Source organism: Plutella xylostella, chromosome 18 (genome assembly GCF_932276165.1).
Source record: "Plutella xylostella chromosome 18, ilPluXylo3.1, whole genome shotgun sequence".
Classification (NCBI taxonomy): domain Eukaryota; kingdom Metazoa; phylum Arthropoda; class Insecta; order Lepidoptera; family Plutellidae; genus Plutella; species Plutella xylostella.
Window position 1 is genome coordinate 5,506,808 of NC_063998.1, and position 21,802 is coordinate 5,528,609.

General features: G+C 40.1%; 4 protein-coding genes across 4 annotated transcripts in view; 3 read left to right on the plus strand and 1 right to left on the minus strand.

Moving 5' to 3' along the window:
• Window positions 1-527: 527 nt before the first annotated feature.
• On the plus strand, window positions 528-7,516 carry LOC105388255 (transcription initiation factor TFIID subunit 8). The gene is made up of 6 exons (XM_011559134.3): window positions 528-804; window positions 1,079-1,177; window positions 4,370-4,557; window positions 4,797-4,944; window positions 5,241-5,375; window positions 5,814-7,516. Exons 1-6 carry the CDS (start codon window positions 657-659, stop codon window positions 5,927-5,929), a joined length of 834 nt encoding a protein of 277 aa, XP_011557436.3. The 5' UTR covers window positions 528-656; the 3' UTR covers window positions 5,930-7,516.
• On the minus strand, window positions 6,337-7,847 carry LOC105388254 (proteasome subunit beta type-2). Its single transcript, XM_038114133.2, has 4 exons — window positions 7,655-7,847; window positions 7,377-7,570; window positions 6,963-7,125; window positions 6,337-6,529 (listed from the first exon to the last, which is right to left on the minus strand). The coding sequence occupies exons 1-4, from the start codon at window positions 7,758-7,760 to the stop codon at window positions 6,375-6,377; spliced, it is 618 nt and encodes a 205-aa protein (XP_037970061.1). The 5' UTR covers window positions 7,761-7,847; the 3' UTR covers window positions 6,337-6,374.
• A 254-nt stretch (window positions 7,848-8,101) lies between these two features.
• LOC105385683 (mitochondrial tRNA-specific 2-thiouridylase 1) lies at window positions 8,102-9,818 on the plus strand. The gene is made up of 5 exons (XM_011556103.3): window positions 8,102-8,283; window positions 8,370-8,720; window positions 8,836-9,062; window positions 9,155-9,322; window positions 9,432-9,818. The coding sequence occupies exons 1-5, from the start codon at window positions 8,208-8,210 to the stop codon at window positions 9,750-9,752; spliced, it is 1,143 nt and encodes a 380-aa protein (XP_011554405.3). The 5' UTR covers window positions 8,102-8,207; the 3' UTR covers window positions 9,753-9,818.
• Window positions 9,819-10,955: 1,137 nt separating this feature from the next.
• The window catches only part of LOC105388252 (ribonuclease 3), a 29,302-nt gene continuing 18,455 nt past the window's right edge, over window positions 10,956-21,802 (plus strand). The window contains exons 1-11 of the mRNA XM_048627321.1: window positions 10,956-12,141; window positions 12,232-12,310; window positions 12,898-13,105; window positions 16,864-17,008; window positions 17,478-17,633; window positions 18,462-18,682; window positions 18,996-19,123; window positions 19,391-19,520; window positions 19,896-20,058; window positions 20,407-20,614; window positions 20,858-21,098. Of these exons, the coding sequence (XP_048483278.1) occupies window positions 11,075-12,141; window positions 12,232-12,310; window positions 12,898-13,105; window positions 16,864-17,008; window positions 17,478-17,633; window positions 18,462-18,682; window positions 18,996-19,123; window positions 19,391-19,520; window positions 19,896-20,058; window positions 20,407-20,614; window positions 20,858-21,098 (2,746 nt within the window). The 5' untranslated portion in view covers window positions 10,956-11,074. The remainder of the gene's footprint in view (window positions 12,142-12,231; window positions 12,311-12,897; window positions 13,106-16,863; window positions 17,009-17,477; window positions 17,634-18,461; window positions 18,683-18,995; window positions 19,124-19,390; window positions 19,521-19,895; window positions 20,059-20,406; window positions 20,615-20,857; window positions 21,099-21,802) is intronic.

Consider the following 21,802-nt stretch of genomic DNA (forward strand, 5'->3'; position numbering starts at 1 on the left):
AACGAATAGGCTTCTCTAAGGAAACAAAGAGAGAGAAGATAGAGCAAAGAAGAACATTGGGGCATGCCCAGCCCCCGTATTATGTAACTGCATGCCTAAACAGTAAACACTCTTTCTAGGAGATTAAATAATAATAATAAATTAATGCTAATATTCTAGTCTATGCGCGAATGGACACAGACCACAGGCAAAATTATCATGCATGGTAGGAGCAGCCCCCGTATTTTGTAACTTTTTGAGAGTTGGCAACCGGTGATAATTGGTATCAACTTAGAGACTTATTAACCGAAAACACCAAAAATCTTAGTGAAAGAAATATGCAAGAAGCCTAACAATATATCCTTACATTCAACATAAACGTTTGTGAAATCAGATAAGTCAGTAAAAGTTATTAATTAATAATGCTCTAAGTTGTCAGCCATTTTATACCAACCAACCCCACTCGGAGTTACATAATACGGGGGCAGGTTTGAAGTTTTGACATTGACATAACATCATAACATAACTGACAAATTGACAATATTGACATGGCTGTGCTGTGCTCGAGTTGCTCGACAGCCCGACATGTTTTGGTTTTCTTGTTGTTTCGTGCTAAACTTTTACTTTGATTAAGCGGCTCAGTGTAATATTTTTCTTCAGCTAAAACGAATATAATAATGGCTGAGAGTACAGAAAAAGTAGAAAGCGGCCCAGATGCTCGGAGAAGGATCTTAAACATAGCTGTTTCAACTGTATTACTGGAGTCAGGATTTGACGCTGCTGATAAACTTTCCTTGGAAACCCTTACAGAATTACTCCAGTGCTGTAAGTAATTACCACGACTTGGGTTTCTATACATATACCTTCACAGTAAAAACTATTTTCCATTTATTTACAAAAAGTGTTTGTGGGTCATTGGATATCTACTTTTCATTTTAGTTTTTTACTACCCTGTGAATCCTAGTTTACTCTTTAGTGTGGTAATAATCTGGCAAAAATTCTCCGGATTAGCAAGATCCTACTGCATTTAATGACATTCCCATATTGACCCTTGTAAATGTGACACCCTGTATTTAAGTACTTACCTTATTTGTTACAGTCCTCACTGAAGTTGGAAATTCAGCAAGAGGCTACTGTGAAGTTGCTGGAAGAGTTGAGCCTGTCTTATCAGATGTGGTCATGGCACTCATAAATATGGGTAAGTAGAGAGAAATACCTACTAAAATTGTACTACTCTGAGGAGGTGATCAATACCATAGAATAACATCAATACTAACACAATGATGCTGACAGCTTTATTTTATTCTTTCTAGAGCACAGCTAGGAAAAATTATATTAGGTCCTTACATATGAAATTGGCGTTTTCTATAAGAGGAACATAAAGTCGTTTTTTAGGGTTCCGTAGCCAAAATGGCAAAAACGGAACCCTTATAGTTTCGTCATGTCCGTCTGTCCGTCTGTCCGTCTGTCACAGCCGATTTACTCGGAAACTATAAGTACTACAGTGATGAAATTTGATGGGAATATGTGTTGTATGAACCGCTACAAAAATATGACACTAAATAGTAAAAAAAAGAATTGGGGGTGGGGCCCCCCATACATGTAACTGAGGGATGAAATTTTTTTTTTCGATGTACATACCCGTGTGGGGTATCAATGGAAAGGTCTTTTAAAATGATATAAAGTTTTCTAAAAAACAATTTTCTTAAAGTGAACGGTTTTTGAGATATCAGCTCTCAAAGTCGTAAAAAGTATGTCCCCCCCCCTCTATTTTTATAACTACGGGGTATAAAATTCTAAAAAAAATAGAGGTGATGCATGCTAATTAACTCTTTCAACGATTTTTGGTTTGATCAAAGTATCTCTTATAGTTTTTGAGATAGGTTGATTTAACTGTAATTTTGCTGCTACGGAACCCTTTGTGCGCGAGCCCGACTCGCACTTGGCCGGTTTTTTTAAATGAAATATATTAAATTAATCAAAGTATGTACCATTGCTATGTATGCACTTTTGCCATCTCATTGGTAGTTCATTGATCCCCTTACTAAAAAAAACATTCGGGTGGGAATCAATAAAATCTTTGAAGGCGGTTTGGACTGCCCCATCGGAGTTGAATTTTTTTCCTTGCAAGTAGTTATCCAAATTGCGAAAAAAATGGTAATCTGTTGGAGCAATGTCCGGAGAGTACAGTGGTGGATGTCTAAAACATTCTAATTGAAGCTCCTCTGATTTGGTAGCCATCTGTTGTGCAGTGTGTGGTCTAGCATTGTCCTGAAGCAGCAGTGGCCTAGAGCGATTGACCAGCCTCGGTTGTTTAGCAGCTAGCTTTTCCATCATGGTTTGCAGTTGCTGACAATAGATATCTGCCATAATCGTCTGGCCAGATTTAAGAAAGCTGTAGTGAACGACACCGGCACTAGTCCACCAAACACTTACAAGCAACTTTTTTTTAGTCAATTTTCGCTTAGGGCAGGATTTGGCTGGTTCGCCAGGGTTTAGCCATTGCGATGAGCGCTTCCGATTATCGTAGAGGATCCACTTTTCATCACAGGTAATGATTCGATTTAAAATTCCTTCATTATTGTGCCGTTGAGTAACGTAACGCAGCAGTCGACGCGCGTTTGTCGGTTTGCTTCACTCAATTCATGAGGTACCCACCTTTCAAGCTTTTTCACCTTCCCAATTTGCTTCAAGTGGATTAGAATAGTTTTATCACTAACACCGGAGCCTGCAGCTTCCACAATAGCCTTCAATTCTTCATTATCAACTTTGGTCTCCGGCCGTCCACGAGGCTTGTTCTGCAGGTCGAAATTTCCAGAACGAAAACGTTGGAACCAAAAACGCACTGTGTTTTCTTTTGCGACACCGTCACCATACACATCATTAATCCTTCGAGCCGTTTCTGCAGCACTGGTGCCACGGTGGAACTCATACTCGTAAATAACGCGATATTTCAAGTTTTCCATTTTGTAAACAAAGTGACACAAAGAAAAAAACAAAACAAGAAAAAACAAATGAATTAAGTGGTTTGAAACACAAATGCATGAGTAAATAGCTATATGAATTTGAATTTGGAATTCCTAACCATAAAGGTAATATTTGAGATCAAAGTGGCCAGTACGACAAAACGCCAATTTCATAATATGTCTGACTTAGTATCCTATGTCCCCTGGATGGGGCAGAGGGCGTCCACAGTGACTCTCCATCGCAACCTGTCTTGAGCTTCGCCTTTGATTTCACTCCAAGACTTCCCGATCTTTTTCGCTTCGTCCACTACCGTGCGTCGCCAGGTCTGCTTGGGACGGCCACGCTTTCTCTTTCCTTGCGGATTCCAATCCATCGCCTGTTTGGGTATGTGGTCAGAATTTCTTCGGAGGGTGTGGCCAATCCAGTTCCACTTGCGTCGCTTGATCTGCTGGTCGATCAGGGTATCGTGGCACCGTTCTCTCAGTTGGTCGTTGGAGATTTTATTGGGCCAGTATATTCGGAGTATGCGTCGAAGGCATCGGTTCACGAAGACTTGAAGCTGGTGCGAGATGGGTTTGGTTACCTTCCACGTTTCGCAACCATATAGCAACACGGACTTAACGTTTGACCTGAATATTTTCAGTTTGACTCTTCTGGTTAACTTTTGTGATTGCCATATTGGTCGCAACTGCGCGAAAGTAGCTCGGGCTTTGGCAATCCGCGAAATGACGTCCTCTTCTGTACCTCCTGTTTCTGAGACAACGCTGCCGAGGTAGGTAAATTTGTGAACGCGTTCCACTGCCTCACCACCGATCTGCAGCGGGGTCATATTCTGCACACCTGTTCGCATCTCTTGGGTCTTCCGGATGTTAATTTTCAGGCCTATTTTCGCCGCCTCTTGGCTGAGAGCATCGAGCTTGGCTTGCATGTGTGCATGTGTGTGGCTTAGCAGGCAAAGGTCGTCGGCGTAGTCTAAATCCTCCAATACACTGAAGGTTCCCCATTCAATTCCACGTCGACTGTTGCTGCTTACTCTCTGCATGATTCCGTCTAGCGCTATTAGGAAGAGCAAGGGCGACAAAAGACAGCCCTGACGGACCCCAGCGTGCACGGCGATATCCTCCGAGATTAGGCCAGTATGTGTCACTTTACAGGAGTAATTCTTGTAAATGGCCTTTATGAGATGTATGAGGGGTGGCGATCGTTAGGAGAGGCCTATGTCCAACAGTGGACTACGGAAGGCTGAGAGAGAGAGATGTATTATCTTACTCGGGACACCCACGGATAGTAAGCGGGACCACAAATAATAATAATATGTAAGGACCTAATATTTTTAATAGGCCCAAACCCAAATGGTGAATCATATAATTTATATACATTTTTGACTGAGCCCCTACTGATTATTTTTTTCTTATTTTTCCAGGTATTAGTACACAAAACATAGAGCAATATGCTGCCAGACCCAACAGGCATGTGATCCAGACTCCGCAGCAGGCACCAGCACCGCGGACACCGGCCATGCTGTCGGCCGGCTCCAAGGCCAAGCCACCTCCGCACATACCTTACCACTTACCTCCACTGCCTGACCCTCATGCGTATATTAGGACACCTGTGAGTATATTTTTATAATTATTTGAACTTTAATAAAAATAATTGTTTTTCTTATGAAAGGGCATAGGGAAAATTAGCATGACATGATAAAGCCTAAATAAGGCTAGGGAGAAGAAGAACACTCTTATGTCTTACAAGAATGTACCTACATACTCCTCTTTGTAGGGTAGGCATTGTTCACATTTCATACAAGCAAAAGTGGCTCTATTTAATATGAAAAATAACAATCACTTCCACAGACTCACAAGCAACCAGTAACCGAGTATGAAGCTATAAGAGAGAAGGCAGCCAATCAGAAGAGAGATATTGAGAAAGCCCTCACCAAGTTCCTGGCCAAGACCAGTGAGACACACAACCTGTTCAACACTGATGATCAGGTTTTCCCGTGTAAGTTGCATTTTAAACCTTATCTTGCCGAGCATTATTAAAAATTATTTTGGCATAAAGCAAAAAAGAGCAGCTCCACACTTTCAACAAACAATACCAATATAAACTTGATTTTCGATCCAATAACAATTCAAAGGTCAAACTTTGTGGCTTATTAAATTAATTTGTGACCTAACAGGAGGATGTAACTTGAGTTAAGTACTACTTCCAAAAGCTAATAAATGTGATTCCCTTCTTGACTACAAACACTAATTTATTTTCATGTTTCATAAAAAAACTTTCTAATACCTTTTCAGTGATAGCCTGCAAGCCAACATTCCCAGCATACCTACCATGCCTATTGCCGACTGACCAGGTGTTTGACTTCGACGAGCTGGAGTACCACTTCCAAGTGGCCAACAGGACTGAAGATATGCCAGCTGATAAGAAAGGTACATTTAAGACGTCTATTGTTATTTACAGAATTTCATGTTTTCATCTTCTTCCTTTCTCTGGCGTGACATGAGGCACAAAGCCGACGCCAACGATGATAAGCAAGGAACTAAGTACTTCTGTAAGTGCGAGGTCCCATTAGTGCGTTGCGCTGCGACGCGTCGCCCCATAGGAAAGATCGTCCAACCGTCCCAAAATGTATGGTAGTGACGACGCAACGTACTAATGGTGCGTCGCTCAAACGAAAGGATGATAATACATATAACATTCATCATCAATATTTAGGGTCGACTTTGTGCCATACACATTTGTTTTCATGGTATTTGAATAATGTGCTATTCATTTTATTATGAGTTAAATTTATTTATTAATACCAACATCACACTTCCTGTGTGCAAAGTACCACATATGTAGCTATGGACTACTTATTCTTGCAGAATCAGACAACGAAGGCGAGGGTGGTGATGAAAACGCCAACAACTCTCAGTCAGAGAACCCCAACAATGACAGCCAGCCGCCGTCCAGCCCGGACCGGAATAAATCTGGTGGTTAATCCTCTAGTGCTATGTACTCAGTGGTGGTAAATTTAGAATAAAGAAGTTTATGGATTCATCATTAAAATATTATTCGTACTTGTGTTGTACTTTTTCATACTTTAGCAAAAAATAAATTTTGTTTTGCTGAATCAAAACTGCCACTGCATGAAACTACACACACTTGAGTTAAATACTATGAAATTGTTACCAGCCCCTCAGTTTCCTTTGTGCCTAGTACTTATTTAACTATTCTGTAGTTCTATAAGTATGGCTGCTAAACATTCTGTCTAGTTTTACATCCATGTATGACTACTAGGATTGTGTTGTAGAATACTTTATTTTAATTCAGACCCATGGTAAGGGTACACACCAGAGCCTTATTGGTATTTGATTTATCAGAATAAACTGCAGTGAAACACATGAATACGAAATTAACATACTTTATTAAATTTAATACAAAAATTACTTCATGGATGCAGAGTTAATAATGGGCATAGCCTTGATTCCATCTCGGGTCACAACAGTGACTTGGAAGTTCGGCAAACTGACAAACAGACGCCGGTGCACCTCTGCCACACACTTCTGGAGGATTTCGTAAGCTTGCTCTTCAGTCAGATCTGTGAACAAATAAATTTTCAGATGAGCTTGTATGAGTTGTTGAAGCACAATACTTCTTTAAGTATGTGTGTGAAATATGTAAGGTAAAATTGTGTGTGAGTTCTCATGGATTTGATAGCGAGCAATTCTTTCAAATGTTGATTCATTATATAAATTGTTTCAGAGTTAATAAATTAAGGCCTGAACACAGACATATTTAATAGAACTTTATGCTGGAACTGGATTTTCGAACTAAATATGTGCAATAAAAAAGGGCCATGACTGAAGTGAAACTGTATAAATACATACATATCTTTCTTTCAGGCCAATAACAGGCACACTAGTCAGTAATAATTTGCATTGAATTTTGCCAAATACATTGTTTTTTACTGACCAAATTGAATGTTTAAGTAGTTTAACAGTTAGAGCAACCTATAAAAAAAATTCACTCACCTTTCTTGTGGTATCGATCCATGATGCTCAAACTGAGGTAACCACCAAATCCGTGAGCAGCAAAAGGCACTTTCACACTGGACGCTAGGTAGTCCATGAAGTATAGCTCGGGACCATTTTCCTTGTCATAACCACCCATCAGCACATTGACAAAGTATGGGGACTGAAAATTGCAAGAATAACATACTTATTAAAATGTTGGTAAGTGCCACTGTAAAGACATCCTGGTTTCTGGAAGGATGTTGAACAGTGATAAAGTTGTAAAACATACAAGCTAGAAAGTGGTTATTTAGTTAGCCCATAGTAGTCTACTGCCATTTAAACAATGAATACCTAGAGGTAGCTCTTAAAAAAACTGGTCTTTATTATTGTCCAGATAAGACTTACAAATTTGTTCATTCATAAACTACTTACACTGCTTCTCAAGTACTCGGCAAGGTTCTTGCGAGTGAACGTGGCGGCGGCGGTGGGGCCAAGCTCATAGCCATTGCGCATCTTGTACAGTTGGATGTTCTTCGCGATATATTCAGCAAACTGATTGGTGTCTCCAGAGTCACCCACCACGGCCATGACTAGTCTATCAGATATTTTGTGGATCTTTTCTTCATCTGTAATGTAAAGCATAGTTGTTAAAATGTTAATTATTGAAGTATTATTATAGAAACAAGTCAAAGGAAAGAATCACAACTTACCATCTTTCATGATCATAATACTGTGGCTAGCTGATTGATCCGCTGCTATCATGACAAAATCATTGCATTGTAATCCTAACAGGCACTGGAAATTGATATTCGACATGTTTTTGCAAGTAATTCGTAAATAACTTCGATTCAAAAATCCGCTAACCTCTTGTGAAAAATGTCAATTCACCGCTTATGTTCACAGACAAAAAAAATTGCTGAACATTAGCTGACTCATCTATCTAATCTGTGGTCATATTCTCCTTCCACATTCTCGCCAAAATAATGCAGTGGACCTTGGGTTTCATGTTCCTTGGCCTTAAGATATCAGATAAAACATCTGAGTTTGCTCATCACGCTCACCATTTGATCACGAAAAGGAGAGCACGAGCAGTGAAACTTATTATTCTGAGTCTATTATTTTTTCGAACGTCAAAGTGACAATTTGTGAGCCTTCCTCACAGAGTACGTTTATGTTATGACTTTCCTTTCCTAACCTAAAAATAACTTGCCTATTTGTTTTGGTTTTATTTAATAACATTTTAAGCAGTATAAATAATGAAACATGTTCAAACGGATAGCTGTTGGGATTTCCGGTGGCGTAGACAGTGCGGTATCGGCTCTTCTATTGAAACGAGCAGGTAAATTAACTTAAAATTCATATCTATTAAACCTCTGTAAATACTGATGAATGTTGATGGTATACGAATATTTTCTCATATTTCAGGTTACCAAGTAGAAGGTGTATTTATGAGAAACTGGGACAGTAATTACGAAGCAGGCTACTGCAATGATGAAAGAGATTTAGAGGATGCCACTTTCGTTTGCCGTAAGCTCGAGATTCCATTGCACAGAGTTCATTTCATAAAGCAGTACTGGAACGAAGTATTCACCGTTTTGTTAAATGAATATGAAAATGGACTGACGCCAAACCCGGACATCTTGTGCAATAGATACATTAAATTTGATAGCTTTTTTGAACATTGCAGGAATAATTTAGGAGTAGATGCCATTGCTACTGGCCATTATGCTAGCACATCTTTTGGACCATTCTTAAAAAAGTACAATGAAAATGAAGGTAATTTAGTATAAATCACTGGAAACTATAACTAACTTTATATGATTTAATGTACAAGTAAAAATAATATTTTTGTTTTAACTTGTAGGTACTTATTATTTATATTTATTTCCAGGAGTTCACCTACTTCAACCAGCAGATAAACATAAAGACCAGACATTTTTTCTGTCCCAAGTGAAGCAATTTTCATTGAGAAAATGTATGTTCCCTATTGCTAATTTGCTCAAGTCTGAAGTGAGAGAAATTGCAAAAAAAGAAGGCTTACTGAATGTAGCTGAAAAAAGGGATAGTACAGGAATATGTTTTATTGGGAAAAGAAGGTTTCAGGATTTCATTGCTGAAGTAAGTATTATATGGGATGTAAAAAATGTAGTTTAATTCAGTAAAAGTGCTATCTGATTGATTCTAATTGTTTATGTTATTATCATTTTCAGTACATTCAAGTAAAGAAAGGTCTTCTAATAGACATAGACACTGGGCAAGTTGTTGGTGAACACAATGGATTCCACAACTGGACCATAGGACAGAGGTGCTGCCTGGAAAATTACAAAGATGCATACTTTATTTTCAAGAAAGATCTAGAATCTAACAATATTTTTGTGGTAAGATATTTGCTGTTCTAGTTCCAAATTTTTACAGGATTCCAGAATAAGTAGAGTTTGTTTTAGGAAGGTACAGAGATTTTATCAATTGTTTCCTCTTATTTTTCAGGTAGCGGGCACCAAGCATCCGGTTCTATGGAATAATCTAGTATTCACTGGTGAACCTCATTGGATACACAGTGAACCAAGCAAGCTGAGAAACAATGATGTCTTGAAATGTTTCTTCCGATTTCAACACACGATGCACTTGGTTCCTTGCAAAATTGTAAAAAACTCTGAAGGACTAACAATAATGCTAGAATACAACCTAAGAGCACTAACTGAAGGCCAATTTGCAGTTTTATATGCAAATGGGGAATGTCTTGGAAGTGCTAAAATAAAAGATGTTAGCCATAACTTAATAACTACTCATGTACAATCAGATTCCTAGCATAGTTACCTATTATGTGGATAAAAACTGTTGTTGTTACAATAATATTAAATATTGTTACTTATATACTTTATTTTTTTATATATATTTTCTTAGCTAAATACTAGCACAGCTAGAAGGTCCTCTAGTATAATGTACTTATAATCGCAGTTCCTACCTACGCTACAATAGTCTGTTTAGTATGGCACTTGTAGGTAGGTACTATGAGGCCTAGCGCGCATTGCGATGCGGCGAGTTGCGGCTGCGGTTTTACAACCGGCACGGCGGTTAAACCGTAAATAATCTGTAGTAAGTCACAGATTATTGTGCGGCTGTTCCGCTGCATCTGCATGTGGTTGAACTTCTGAAGTGCGCATACCTCCACTGTGGTTCATACATCACAGATTTTTGTGGGAGCCAGCAACGATGAACGAGAAACGAGTAGAACTAGAAACTATCAGCGGGAAGCGAGTGTAGTTTTGTCGCCGGGTTGTAAGCGAGTGCGTTATTGGCATCGCACATCTACTTTCAATGCCGCACTGTATAGAAATGATGAAGCGGGCGAGTATCACTGAACGAGTTTATTTTTGAAAGCTCGTCGCTTAGCGATAAAACTAGCAATGCGAGTCGTCTCCGGCAGTGTGAACTGTCAGCGATTGTAGTTACTGTAACATTTTAGAAGTAAATTTTAATATTATGGAATATTATGAATTATCGAATCAAATTTCGTTACTGATAAATCAATTATCTCTTTTAGAACCAATTACATAATTCTACTAAAATTTAATGAAGAAAATGCACTTAACCACTCTAAATACATAATAGTTTTCTAACGCTCGGGAATACGACCGTTGCCGAACAATGACGAAGATTTCTATGTGCATTATCAATTTTGGGGAACTGTATTTGTATACGAATCTCTTTTATTTATTAACACGGAATGATATATCTATTATACGTTTCTTGAGCGAGAAAATAGTCGATAGTTAATCGTTTTCTAGCCGTTGGTGGGATCACTGCCTTATGCGCGCTAGCCCTAATAAATAGCAATATAAATTCCGCCAATATCATGTGTTGAGATAGGAAAAGTAGGGCAAATCAAAATCAACTTCAGTTTGATGACAGAAGGCGGTGGTCTGACATTGACAATTATTGACACTACTTGACACTGTCATGTCAACTATGTCAAGTTGACTTGACACTTGACACCTTGACAGTTGATGTATGTGTTTTTGGTGCAATGCAGAATGCATGCAATGTTTGTTTTGTCGACCGATTTTTACTAATTTATTACGAACAATATGTATAAATAAAACAAAGCTAACTTAAAAAATAGTTGTATAATGTCTCATCCAGTTGATTATAGTGTACCACCTCCATTATTGAATGTTAAGCCACCAATGACTCCGTTGCCGCTTGGTTCTATTCCAGCGACTGCATCGACGGCAACCCCGCCGCCGCCGCTGGCGCCGCCGCCGTACTCAGTGCCGCCTCCACCCCTTGCGGTTCCGTTGCCTCCACTGAACCAACCACCGCCATGCTTCCCTCCATTAAATCTTCCACCACCCATTATCACCAGCTTTCCTCCGCCTCCAATCGAGACTGCGCCAAACACGTTCACAGCTCCTTCGGAATACTCTTATCCTGCAAGATTGATGATAAAACAGGAACTGAACATAAAACGAGAAACTCCATTCAAAGTTGAAAGAGGGTCACCAGATTGCTACAGTCAGATCTCCGAGAGAAGCAGCTCATCATACCGACACAGCAGTGTCGCGTCTGACCGCCTCAGTGTCGTGTCTGATCGTTCTTCCTACACTCACATAGACAGAGCACATATTCCATCAACTTCTAGAGAGAGGTCAGACAGACCTTCTCACAGTAGACATGAGGAGTATATTAGGGAGAAAGAGAGAGAAAGGGAACTTTATCATAGAGCCAAAGAGAGGTATTACAGAGAAAGGCATGAAAGAAGGAGCCCAAGCCGCAGCAGCAGAGCCTATAGCCGCAGCCCATCACGGCTCAGTGAGAGGGAAAGATACTACAGGGAAAAAGATAGACACCACTCTGACAGATATTCTCATGAAAGAAGGAAGTATGAATATGAGAGATCAAGAAGACATGAATATGATAGAAGATATGATCATGAGCACCGCAGGCATGAGAGTAGACGTCCTGACTATGATCGAAGGGCAAGTCCTCCACACCATCGTGATTACAGGAGTCATAGTCGAAGTGTATATGAGGATAGGCGACTGAGGTCTCCCATCCGAGATCGTCGTTCACTGAGCCGGGAGTCACGTCGTGTCAGAAGCCGAAGTCGTACAAGAGCACGTTCTCCAAGATCCAGACATGACCTGGAACCTAAAAAGCCATTGTCTGACAGGGAAAAAATATTAGAAGAATTCAGGTACCCAATTTTATTATCACTTTTATTATAATTATATTTCTTCATGAATAGTATACTAATCCTTCCCTTTATGCTTGCTTTTCTATTCAGGAAAAACTACTGCCAAACTTCAGAAGATTTTGTGGAAAAAATGGAGCAGTGGTCCAAAGAACATAAAGAAGATGAAGAGGCAAGTTTTATGCTCAGTAATATAGTTTTTTAATCAGATAACACTTCATCCTTTTGAATGTTTTATTTTATTTTATTTATTTATTAGGTTCACCAACATCAGTTACATTACACAATCGCTGTTTTAAAACTAGACTTAAAACTAAATGCACTGATAATTAAAGGTGTACACTACATGTAAAATTAAGGCTTATTCTAAACTGACATACTTAAATGTGAGTTTGGTGAAATGCCGCACGTCTGACCTGGCCCTCAGGGTGGTCTCTTCATTAATCTTTTAGTTGGCAAGACTAGATTCTAGTACACACTATAAAAATATCTATCACTCTCAAGACACATTGCAACAGAGGACCTAGACCTAGACAAAAGAATTTTGACTCAAAATCAATATCTTTAAACACCTATCCCAAAGTCAACATCCAAGTTCTCCAAACAAAAACAGTTTCCCTCAATAGAGGTTGATGCAAAGGTTGTCTGGCAGAGATTGCTATAAGCACTTTTTTGTACTGTTTTTATTTTAAGATACATTTTTGATATTTTTTCGGTTTTGGTGCAAATAAACAAGAGATTTGTATTGTATTGTAACAGAACCAGAAGATGTGGTACCGCAGTTCCCCGGCCGAGCTCTACTACAAGCCTCTGGAGGGCGGCGCCGGCGTGCAGCAGTCGCCGAAACTGGAGAAGCTCTGTGAGAGCGTGCAGAGGAGCCTCATAGACCGCGGGAGGCAGGCGCGCCCGGAGGTCGATGAACTGCCTCCGCTGAAGCCGCCTAGGGCTAAGATGTGCAAGCATAAAAGTAAGTGGTTGTTTTACTGGTTGCGCTCTTAAGACGATGACCACATATTATACCGGAAATTGGGTCTATTTGATTTTTGTTGAGGATTGAGTGAAAGATGTCTCTGCTGAAGCCGCCTAGGGTTAGACCCCCCGCAGACTGCAGACTTTTAGTCAGCCGATAGTTTGTCGGGCTCTTAATCAGTATGGAGTATCGGCCGATACATAATCGTTGAGTGTGCGCACTACCATACATCTCCATACTGATTAAGAGCCCGACCAAACTATCTGCCGACTAAAAGTCTGCAGTCTGCGGGTGGTCTTAAGATGTGCATTTGTGCATAAAAGTAAGTTGCTATAGTCAACATGCAACTTTCAAGTTTCTTGATGTGATAGCTTATGGTTATATTAAACCGATTACATGTTGGCAAAATAAATATGAACAAAAAAAAATGATGTGATACGAAACAAGACATTGGGTGACGTCACCCGATTGCCTTGCCTGCCATCTTTGCAATGCTTTCGACATAATTTTATCTTCTTGTGGGTACCTAGATTTATTTAATTTTTCGACTATAACTTTAGGATCAGCTTCGCACGGGTACAATGCTAATGCTAAATACACTACAGAAAAATTGTGATGTTATTATTAAAATATACAAAAACCTTCTTCTTATTCTATTCAAAAAACCGCATCAAAATCCGTTGTGTCCCAAGTAGCAAAAATATGTGCAATAAAGGTAACGGCCACGTTCCTGTTTTGCTAATATGTGCTGTAAAAGTCCCGTAATTAGTCGAATAATGGTCACGGCAGCGCTGTCTCGAAAATTACTTTTTCCCCACTATTTAGCTGAATTTTAGTCACACTGTTGCAGAAAAATATATGGAAGAAAATCTGTGGATTATTGTGACTGATCTATCGTAATGACTGATTACAAAAGCATAAAGGTAAGTAAGTCTCCATTAATAACTAAATGAGTTATTACTAGTGCAATTTCTATTGTTGCATTTTACACATTCGTATACGAAAAATCTTAGGCGCATTTAACTTTATCGATAAAGTAATAGGAATTCTTTAACATATGTTTAAGGGCTACGTTAAATCTTTCTTAAAAAATAGTAAATATGGTCAAAATTAATTAAATAAATTATAAAAATAAAATAATAGCCATGTTTGTTCGTATATCGCTATTACAGCACTATTAATCGATTTTTGATGCAATAATAGTTACAATGTTGCACTAATAGCAAAACAAGCAGCCATCATTAAATAAATTTAGGGTTCCTCAATGCAAAATCCTTAGCTTGACTAACCCGAGTTGGGGTGAATGTCATTTGATGTATTTTATTAAATGTAATTAATTAACGATTGGTTCATATTTGCTTCATTTCATACTTAATGATAAATTAGCAACTATATAATTATAAAAAAAACTTCATTTTCTTCACACGATGAAAAATTTATTACATTGATTTTCAGAATAGAATATAGCAAACATTTAAAAGTGATTGATTGATTGCAAAGCAAGCAAGTATACAACTTGAATAAAGCAGAAAAGATACTAATCACGCTTTTTTTCCAGAATGGTTTTCAAGATTGTGCAGACAATTGAGAAGGGAGGATATGTTTTATGGACCGAGACACCAGGCCCACGATTTCTTCAGTTGTTTTCTGTGGAACAACGGAACCACTTGACGTTTCGGCCATCGCACTTGACGAATTTTGAGACAAATAATTTGTTTGAACCTTAGTTTGAATTTTTCCGTATCTTTGTTTTAATTTTCTTTTTTAATTTCCATGACTTGTAATCCATTTTATCACGTAATAAAAAATGAATGTGCAATGGAATTATTTATTTGCTTGTCACATTAAAATACTATAAACTGTATAAACGTAACCAAAATGCTGTTACTGAATTATTTATCGAATTAATGTGCCATAAGAGCATTTCAAATAGTATGTGAGCTATTACAGTTATTTGAAAGCTTTTATTCGAAATGTCGATTAATGAAGCTATGAGAGTTACAATGATGCAGTATAGTAAAATAAAATCTTTTATTCAGCAAATTAGATCCAAATAATACAATGATGAGTAATAGTTCTATAATAGCAACCTGAACAATCAATAAGCGAATTAATAACTCTTACAGCTCTCTTTCAGCACTAATGTGTGCGTTAAATAAAATAAAGCAGCTTTTATAGAAATGTCGAATAAACGGGCTATATAGGTCGAATATAGGTCGAGTAGATGTGTATTCGACATTGTTACAGCGCAAATTAGATAAAAGCGCTTATTAATAGCTGTACCACTTTTATGGCACAATCTAGTAAAATTTCAGCCATTAATCAATACTTATTCGATTTTAAGTGCTATAAATGGGCCCTTATTCGACCATTTTGCTTGTTGGGGTAGTTTTAAAGATTTTAGCATAAAAAGGGACAAAGAAAGTGACTTTGTTTTATGCTATGTAGTGACAGTGACGAGGCGTTTTATTAATTTGACAGAGATGTCTGTTGATGCTGTGGCGACATCTATAATGAATACGCGCAAGCATAGAAGTCAAGATATAGATCCAGCAAAGAGATAACAAGGACGACCAACAGATGGCATGGAAGAGTGAAAGCAAAAATACCAAATCCTACATCGCGGTATCTAAGAATTACAGCTACTCAGTATATATACAGAATCCCGACATGTAACCGTCGGGCAGTTGCCCACCAAGCTAAACCGCCCAGCTTGGTCGGAGGATCCTCCCTTTTCAATGGAGGAGTGGCAACACCTTCGCTCCTCCATATTGGTGACCCCTACAACCTGAACACGACCTGATGATGACCATGCAGAACAGCAGCAGCAGAACATCTTCCACCATGTCGATGACCTCACAGACGATCAGCAGACCTTCCAGCAGCTACAAGATGAAGTCCAGCAGTACCATCACCCCCACAGCATCCTTCAGCAGCCACCCGAGTCAACCAGCTTGCAGATTCCATGGGCACCGTGACCACCAGCTTGCAGCGGAAATGCGCGAGCCTGGTCACACCCTCGAGCAGACAGACTGCAGCGACCTTGCAGTGCACTTCGGCCAGCCGTAGCAGCGTCGGTCCAGGGTCCACCTCTCCTGGTCGAAGAAGCATTGGGGCAACGCACCGGAACAGTCGTAGCAGAGCGATCCTTGCAGTCCACTTCAAGCCGGTACGATCGAGCGGCAACTCTCCCGATTGAAGCTGGATTGGGGACATCGCCACGCGCCTAACCATGCACTACTCTTCAAGCCGGTACGATCGAGCGTCAACTCTCCCGGTTGAAGACGAAGTGGGGTTACGGCGAATGAAGACCGCAGATAGTCCTGAAAGGTGGACTAGCGGCAATCTGGCCTGGTGAACAAGACGTATCAGAAGCACTGAAGAATATCGACCTATGGTCTCGGGGGGGAGTGATGTGGCGACATCTATAATGAATACGCGCAAGCATAGAAGTCAAGATATAGATCCAGCAAAGAGATAACAAGGACGACCAACAGATGGCATGGAAGAGTGAAAGCAAAAATACCAAATCCTACATCGCGGTATCTAAGAATTACAGCTACTCAGTATATATACAGAATCCCGACATGTAACCGTCGGGCAGTTGCCCACCAAGCTAAACCGCCCAGCTTGGTCGGAGGATCCTCCCTTTTCAATGGAGGAGTGGCAACACCTTCGCTCCTCCATAATGCCATACCATACCATAATATTATAACTATAATTTTCCCGCATCTAAACCACTACCCACCTTCCAGCTGACGACAACAGCTCATCCGAGTCGTCCTCATCCGAAGTGGACGAGTGCCTGGACGAGGACGGGCTGCAGGGCTACACGGACCGCATCATGCTGGAGCTGCAGCGCAAGCAGAGCCACCCGAGGAGGCTGCATCCGGAGATGTGGTGAGTTGTAGGCTCTGTGGTGGGGGGAATAGGGAGGGTTTTGGAGGGATAACTTGGTGGAGGGTGATTTAGTTTTGACTATGGTTAGATGGTTTATTAATGAGGTACCCGATAGTCGTTGCATGACAAACACCAAGGAGAAAAGCTTCACGGGGAGTCCTTTGTCCAGCCATGGCTAATAATGATATAATCCATAAGGGCTTACCAACTGCAGTGCTAGCGTACCCACGGCTGTAATCTCCTAAAGGAGTTGACTAGTTCATGCCACTTTTCGCAGTACAATTCTACAAACATAGATTGCGACCTCTATAGTCCTTTTGAAATGTGTACAATGTAGGAACACATCTAGAACCTAGATATGCCGGTTTCTAGCTTTCCCTCTAAATCGCTTCAGCTCATGAACATAACATTGTATTTCTCACATACCTACTTTTCTATTGTCTTTCTAAACTTCTGTATTTTCTCCCAGGTTCAACCTAACCGGTGAGATGAACGGCGGCCCGCTCTGCCGCTGCAGCGCGCGCGCGCGGCGACACGGCATGAGACACGGGGTTTATGCCGGCGAGCAGGCCTTCCCGAGATGCACGCCCACTACTAGCAACATAGACAAGCTGTATCATTACCGGTGAGTCAGGGAAGCGAGAGATCCTACTAATACCTACACTCGCTAGGAAATTAAAAAGGTCCAGTGACATATGGAACGGCCATGGCAGAAAGGGGAAAGATTTTGAGTAGCTATGGATGTTTCTTACTTTTTCACGGGAAAACGACTGGAGGGATTTTGATGAAATTTGGTATGTAGGACGATGACTAGGCTAGGCATAGAATTCCAATGGGAAAGCTAAGGCGACACGGCTTGCGACACTACTAGCAATATCGACAAGCTGTATCATTACCGGTGAGTGGCCTTCCCGCGCTGCACGCCCACTACTAGCAACATAGACAAGCTGTATCATTACCGGTGAGTCAAATTCAACAAAAAATACGTCCTTTTTTAAAATTAGGTATAAGGAAATGAGTCCTCACCTCACTAATCGTATAGGTAAGTATGAAGGGAAGCAAGAGATTCTACTCATATTATAAGCTGAAAGATTGTGAGTATGGATGTTTGTTACTTTAACGTGAAAGCGCTGGAGGGATTTTAATGAAATTTGGTACGTAGGAAGCTACCAGTCTATAATATGTTACTCCATAACATAGTATAGTCTACTTTGTATCCTGACATTCCTAATGGAAAACTATCTACTTTATATTGTAATGCAGCGTTCAAATGCTGGCTGTGACTAGGCTTTTATCACTAACGTCAGTGTTTTATTATTATTAGCAAGCAACTCGCAGTTTTTATGCACTTTTCTTTCACTCCATCAGTAAGAATAATTTAATTATTTGTAGGTAGTTATAGAAATACTTTCAAATAATGAAATTTTCTAAATACATAATAATTTGTTCACAGAATCACAGTGTCTCCTCCGACAAACTTCCTCATAAAAGCTCCGACCATTATCGGCCATGATGAGCACGAGTTCCTGTTCTCTGGATTCTCTATGTTCTCACACTACAAGTTGGCCAAACTACCCACTTGCAAGGTGATAAGGTTCAATATTGAATACACCATCCTGTACGAAGAAGAACCGGCGCCGCAAAACTTTACTATTCAAGAGCTGGATCTATTTGGTAAGGTGTTTTCACATTATTACACTCACGGGCAATGAAAAGGTTCCACTGAGAAAAGCAATAAAATTACTCCTAAACGGAAAAGGCTAGCTTAATGACGCCTTCTGCAACATTGAAGTATACATTTAGTAGAGCATCAGGATATTACCAGCTAACAAAGATAATATTTTGTTAAAATTTTAAATGAAAGGTTTGATAAGTTGGGGTCGTTTGGTGTCGGCATTTTGTGAGTGGAACTTTTTAATTACCCGTGAGTGTATATAAATTTGTTGCAAATTAAGCTCCATATTGTTAACCGAAAGTCTATTTTCAGAGGAATACCTTTTCTACGAGTTGCTGGAGTTGGTAGACTTGGATCTGGGCAAGGCGACCGGGGACAACTGTTCGCAGTTCCATTTCATGCCGCGGTTTGTGAGGTTCTTACCGGAAGGCGGGTGTGAAGTAAGTTGACAAAAAGCATAGAAATCGCATAAAACCATAGAAAGTGGGATGGCTTCAAACGAACCCTTATCTGTCCACTACCCGCGAGCTCGCCTTCGCTTGTAATGTCTTTTCCAAATATTAAAACATTATTATGTAACCATTATGGAATCTATCAGTAATCTGTGTCTTCTATCGCAACATTCGTAAAAAAACTACATATGTATCATATTCACCACATTTTGTAACAGAGGTGAGTCATAGTGAAAGGTTATTATTTTTTTGTAGGTGCTGTCAATGTGCGAAGTCCTCAAATACTTACTGGACGAGAGTGGTCTGCTGATTCCGCCAGAAATGCTGGAAGAAGTTCATGAAATGGACCATTACACCTGGCAGAAATTTGTAGACGGAATCAAAGGTAATCTTAAAATGCCTGTATCTTTTTTTACGTAAACCTAGAAGGATGTTTTTTCACATCTTTAATTACCGGGATACACAAGAAACAAACATACATTTCTACTAAGTAGCGTACTAACACTAGCTTGCTCTGATGCTCTCCGAGCTTAAAAAAATAAACTCGGTCATAAGGGACCATAGATTTATGCCTCACATTTCACCGCATTCTCAAGATCTTTGGGTCTTGACAGGCAGACGTGGTTTACTTGTCTAAGAGGTAGACAGAAGGACAACAAAGTGTTCCTATTTTTCTTTTGAGCAGGGATATTTCAACCACTGAAGCTTTTAAGGTATGGAACCCTAAAAACAAACAACAACAACCAAACTCTCTCCCCAGGCATGATAGTAACCTACCCGGGCAAGAAGCCCTGCTCCGTCCGAGTGGACCAACTGGACCGCAGCCCGCCGCCCGGCGCGGCGCCGCGGCCGCGCGGCTACTACCCGGAGATCGTGCACTTCGGCATCCGCCCGCCGCAGCTCAGCTACGCTGGGAACCCTGAGTGAGTTGACGTAATGTTTAAGCTGAGCTGAGCGTTTTCTGGGCAATACTTTACTGGGAAGTGACGGTTCATCAACATTCGTTTGCCCAACGAACTTTTCGTCCGCACAGTTTGTTTTTTGTGGGTGGTAAAAAAAACTGTAGTCTAGCAGTTTACCCCAGATTAACCGTTTCAGACACGTATTATAAAATGACACTGGATGCTGATATTGGTTTTTAGGACACCATTCTGTGCCAGTCACTTTTTTTATCTTTGGCATACCGAAGCCTAAACACAGTTTACGCAAGACTACCCTACACTGTTACATTATCGAAATATATATTTAAATACTCATTAATTGCATTTCAGATATCAAAAGGCGTGGCGTTACTACGTGAAATACCGTCATTTGATTGCAAACATGGCGAAACCCACTCTGAAAGAGCGTCAGAAGTTAGCGGCGAAAGAGGCGAAACTTCAAGAGATGAGAACGCAGAGTAAAATGAAGCGAGATGTCACCGTCGCCATATCTTCTGAAGGGTTCCACACTACCGGCCTAATGTGTGACCTTGTACAGGTGAGAAACAAAATTATTTAAAAATATATATAGTTCCAGTTATAGTAAGTATTGAAACAATTATATGTATAAATACAACAATAACTAATATTGATAGTAAACAATGCGTATTCAACATATATTTTATCTTTTAGAAACCCCATCAGTCGGTATTAACTTAAAACCTCTTTCACTATTGGTCTTTTACTACGATTGCAAATAAAATCTAAAAGGTTTATAAATCTACCGTCTTTCTTTCAACAGCACGCCATGCTGATCCCAGTTCTAGTCCGCCACCTGCGCTTCCACAAATCCCTGGACAGTCTAGAGAAGAACGTCGGCTACGTATTCAAACAACGGGCCTTACTACAGACGGCCCTAACTCACCCGTCCTATAGAGAGAACTTCGGGACCAATCCCGACCATGCGAGGAACAGCTTGACTAATTGCGGTATCAGGCAGCCTCAGTACGGAGACAGAAGGATTCATTATACCAGGAAGAAGGGTGAGTTGTATTTTTATATTTTTATCGACGCGACTTTTGAAAAATATAAATGAGATGCACGTTCCACCAATCATAGTGACATACGAGGGCGGGTCAATAAGTCCGTGACTTTTTGAAGAAAATACTGGTTTTTGGATAATTTTATTTTTTATTATTCAACGTAGTCTCCTTTGAGCTCTATACACCTTGTCCAAAGTTTCAGCAATTATTTTATCCCTTCCAAAAAATAAGATTTCACGAGGTCATCAAAATACCCACCTTGGCCTTCTTTGGCGCCGATTCACCCCGAGAAACCCACTGTTTAGACTGCTGTTTGGTCTCTGGTGTGTTGTGGTGGATCCACGTTTCGTCCACGGTTACAAAACGGCGCAAAAACTCGTCCGAATTTCGGTTGAACAACGCCAAACACTCCTGCGAAGTTTTGTCATTCGATTGCGTTTGTGAGCAAACGCGGCACCCATCTTGCGGAAAGCTTTTTCATACCCAAGTGATCATTCAAAATTGAAACCACTGATTCACGTGATATCCCTGTGGCTTCCACTATCCCTCTCACTTTCAATCTCCGATCGGCCAACACCATGTCGTGAATTTTTTCAATCATTTCAGGTGTAGAGACCTCAACTGGGTGCCATGGACGTCCGGCATCTTCCGTACTTGTACGGCCAGAACGGAATTCAGTAAATCCCTTTTTACCATAGATATTG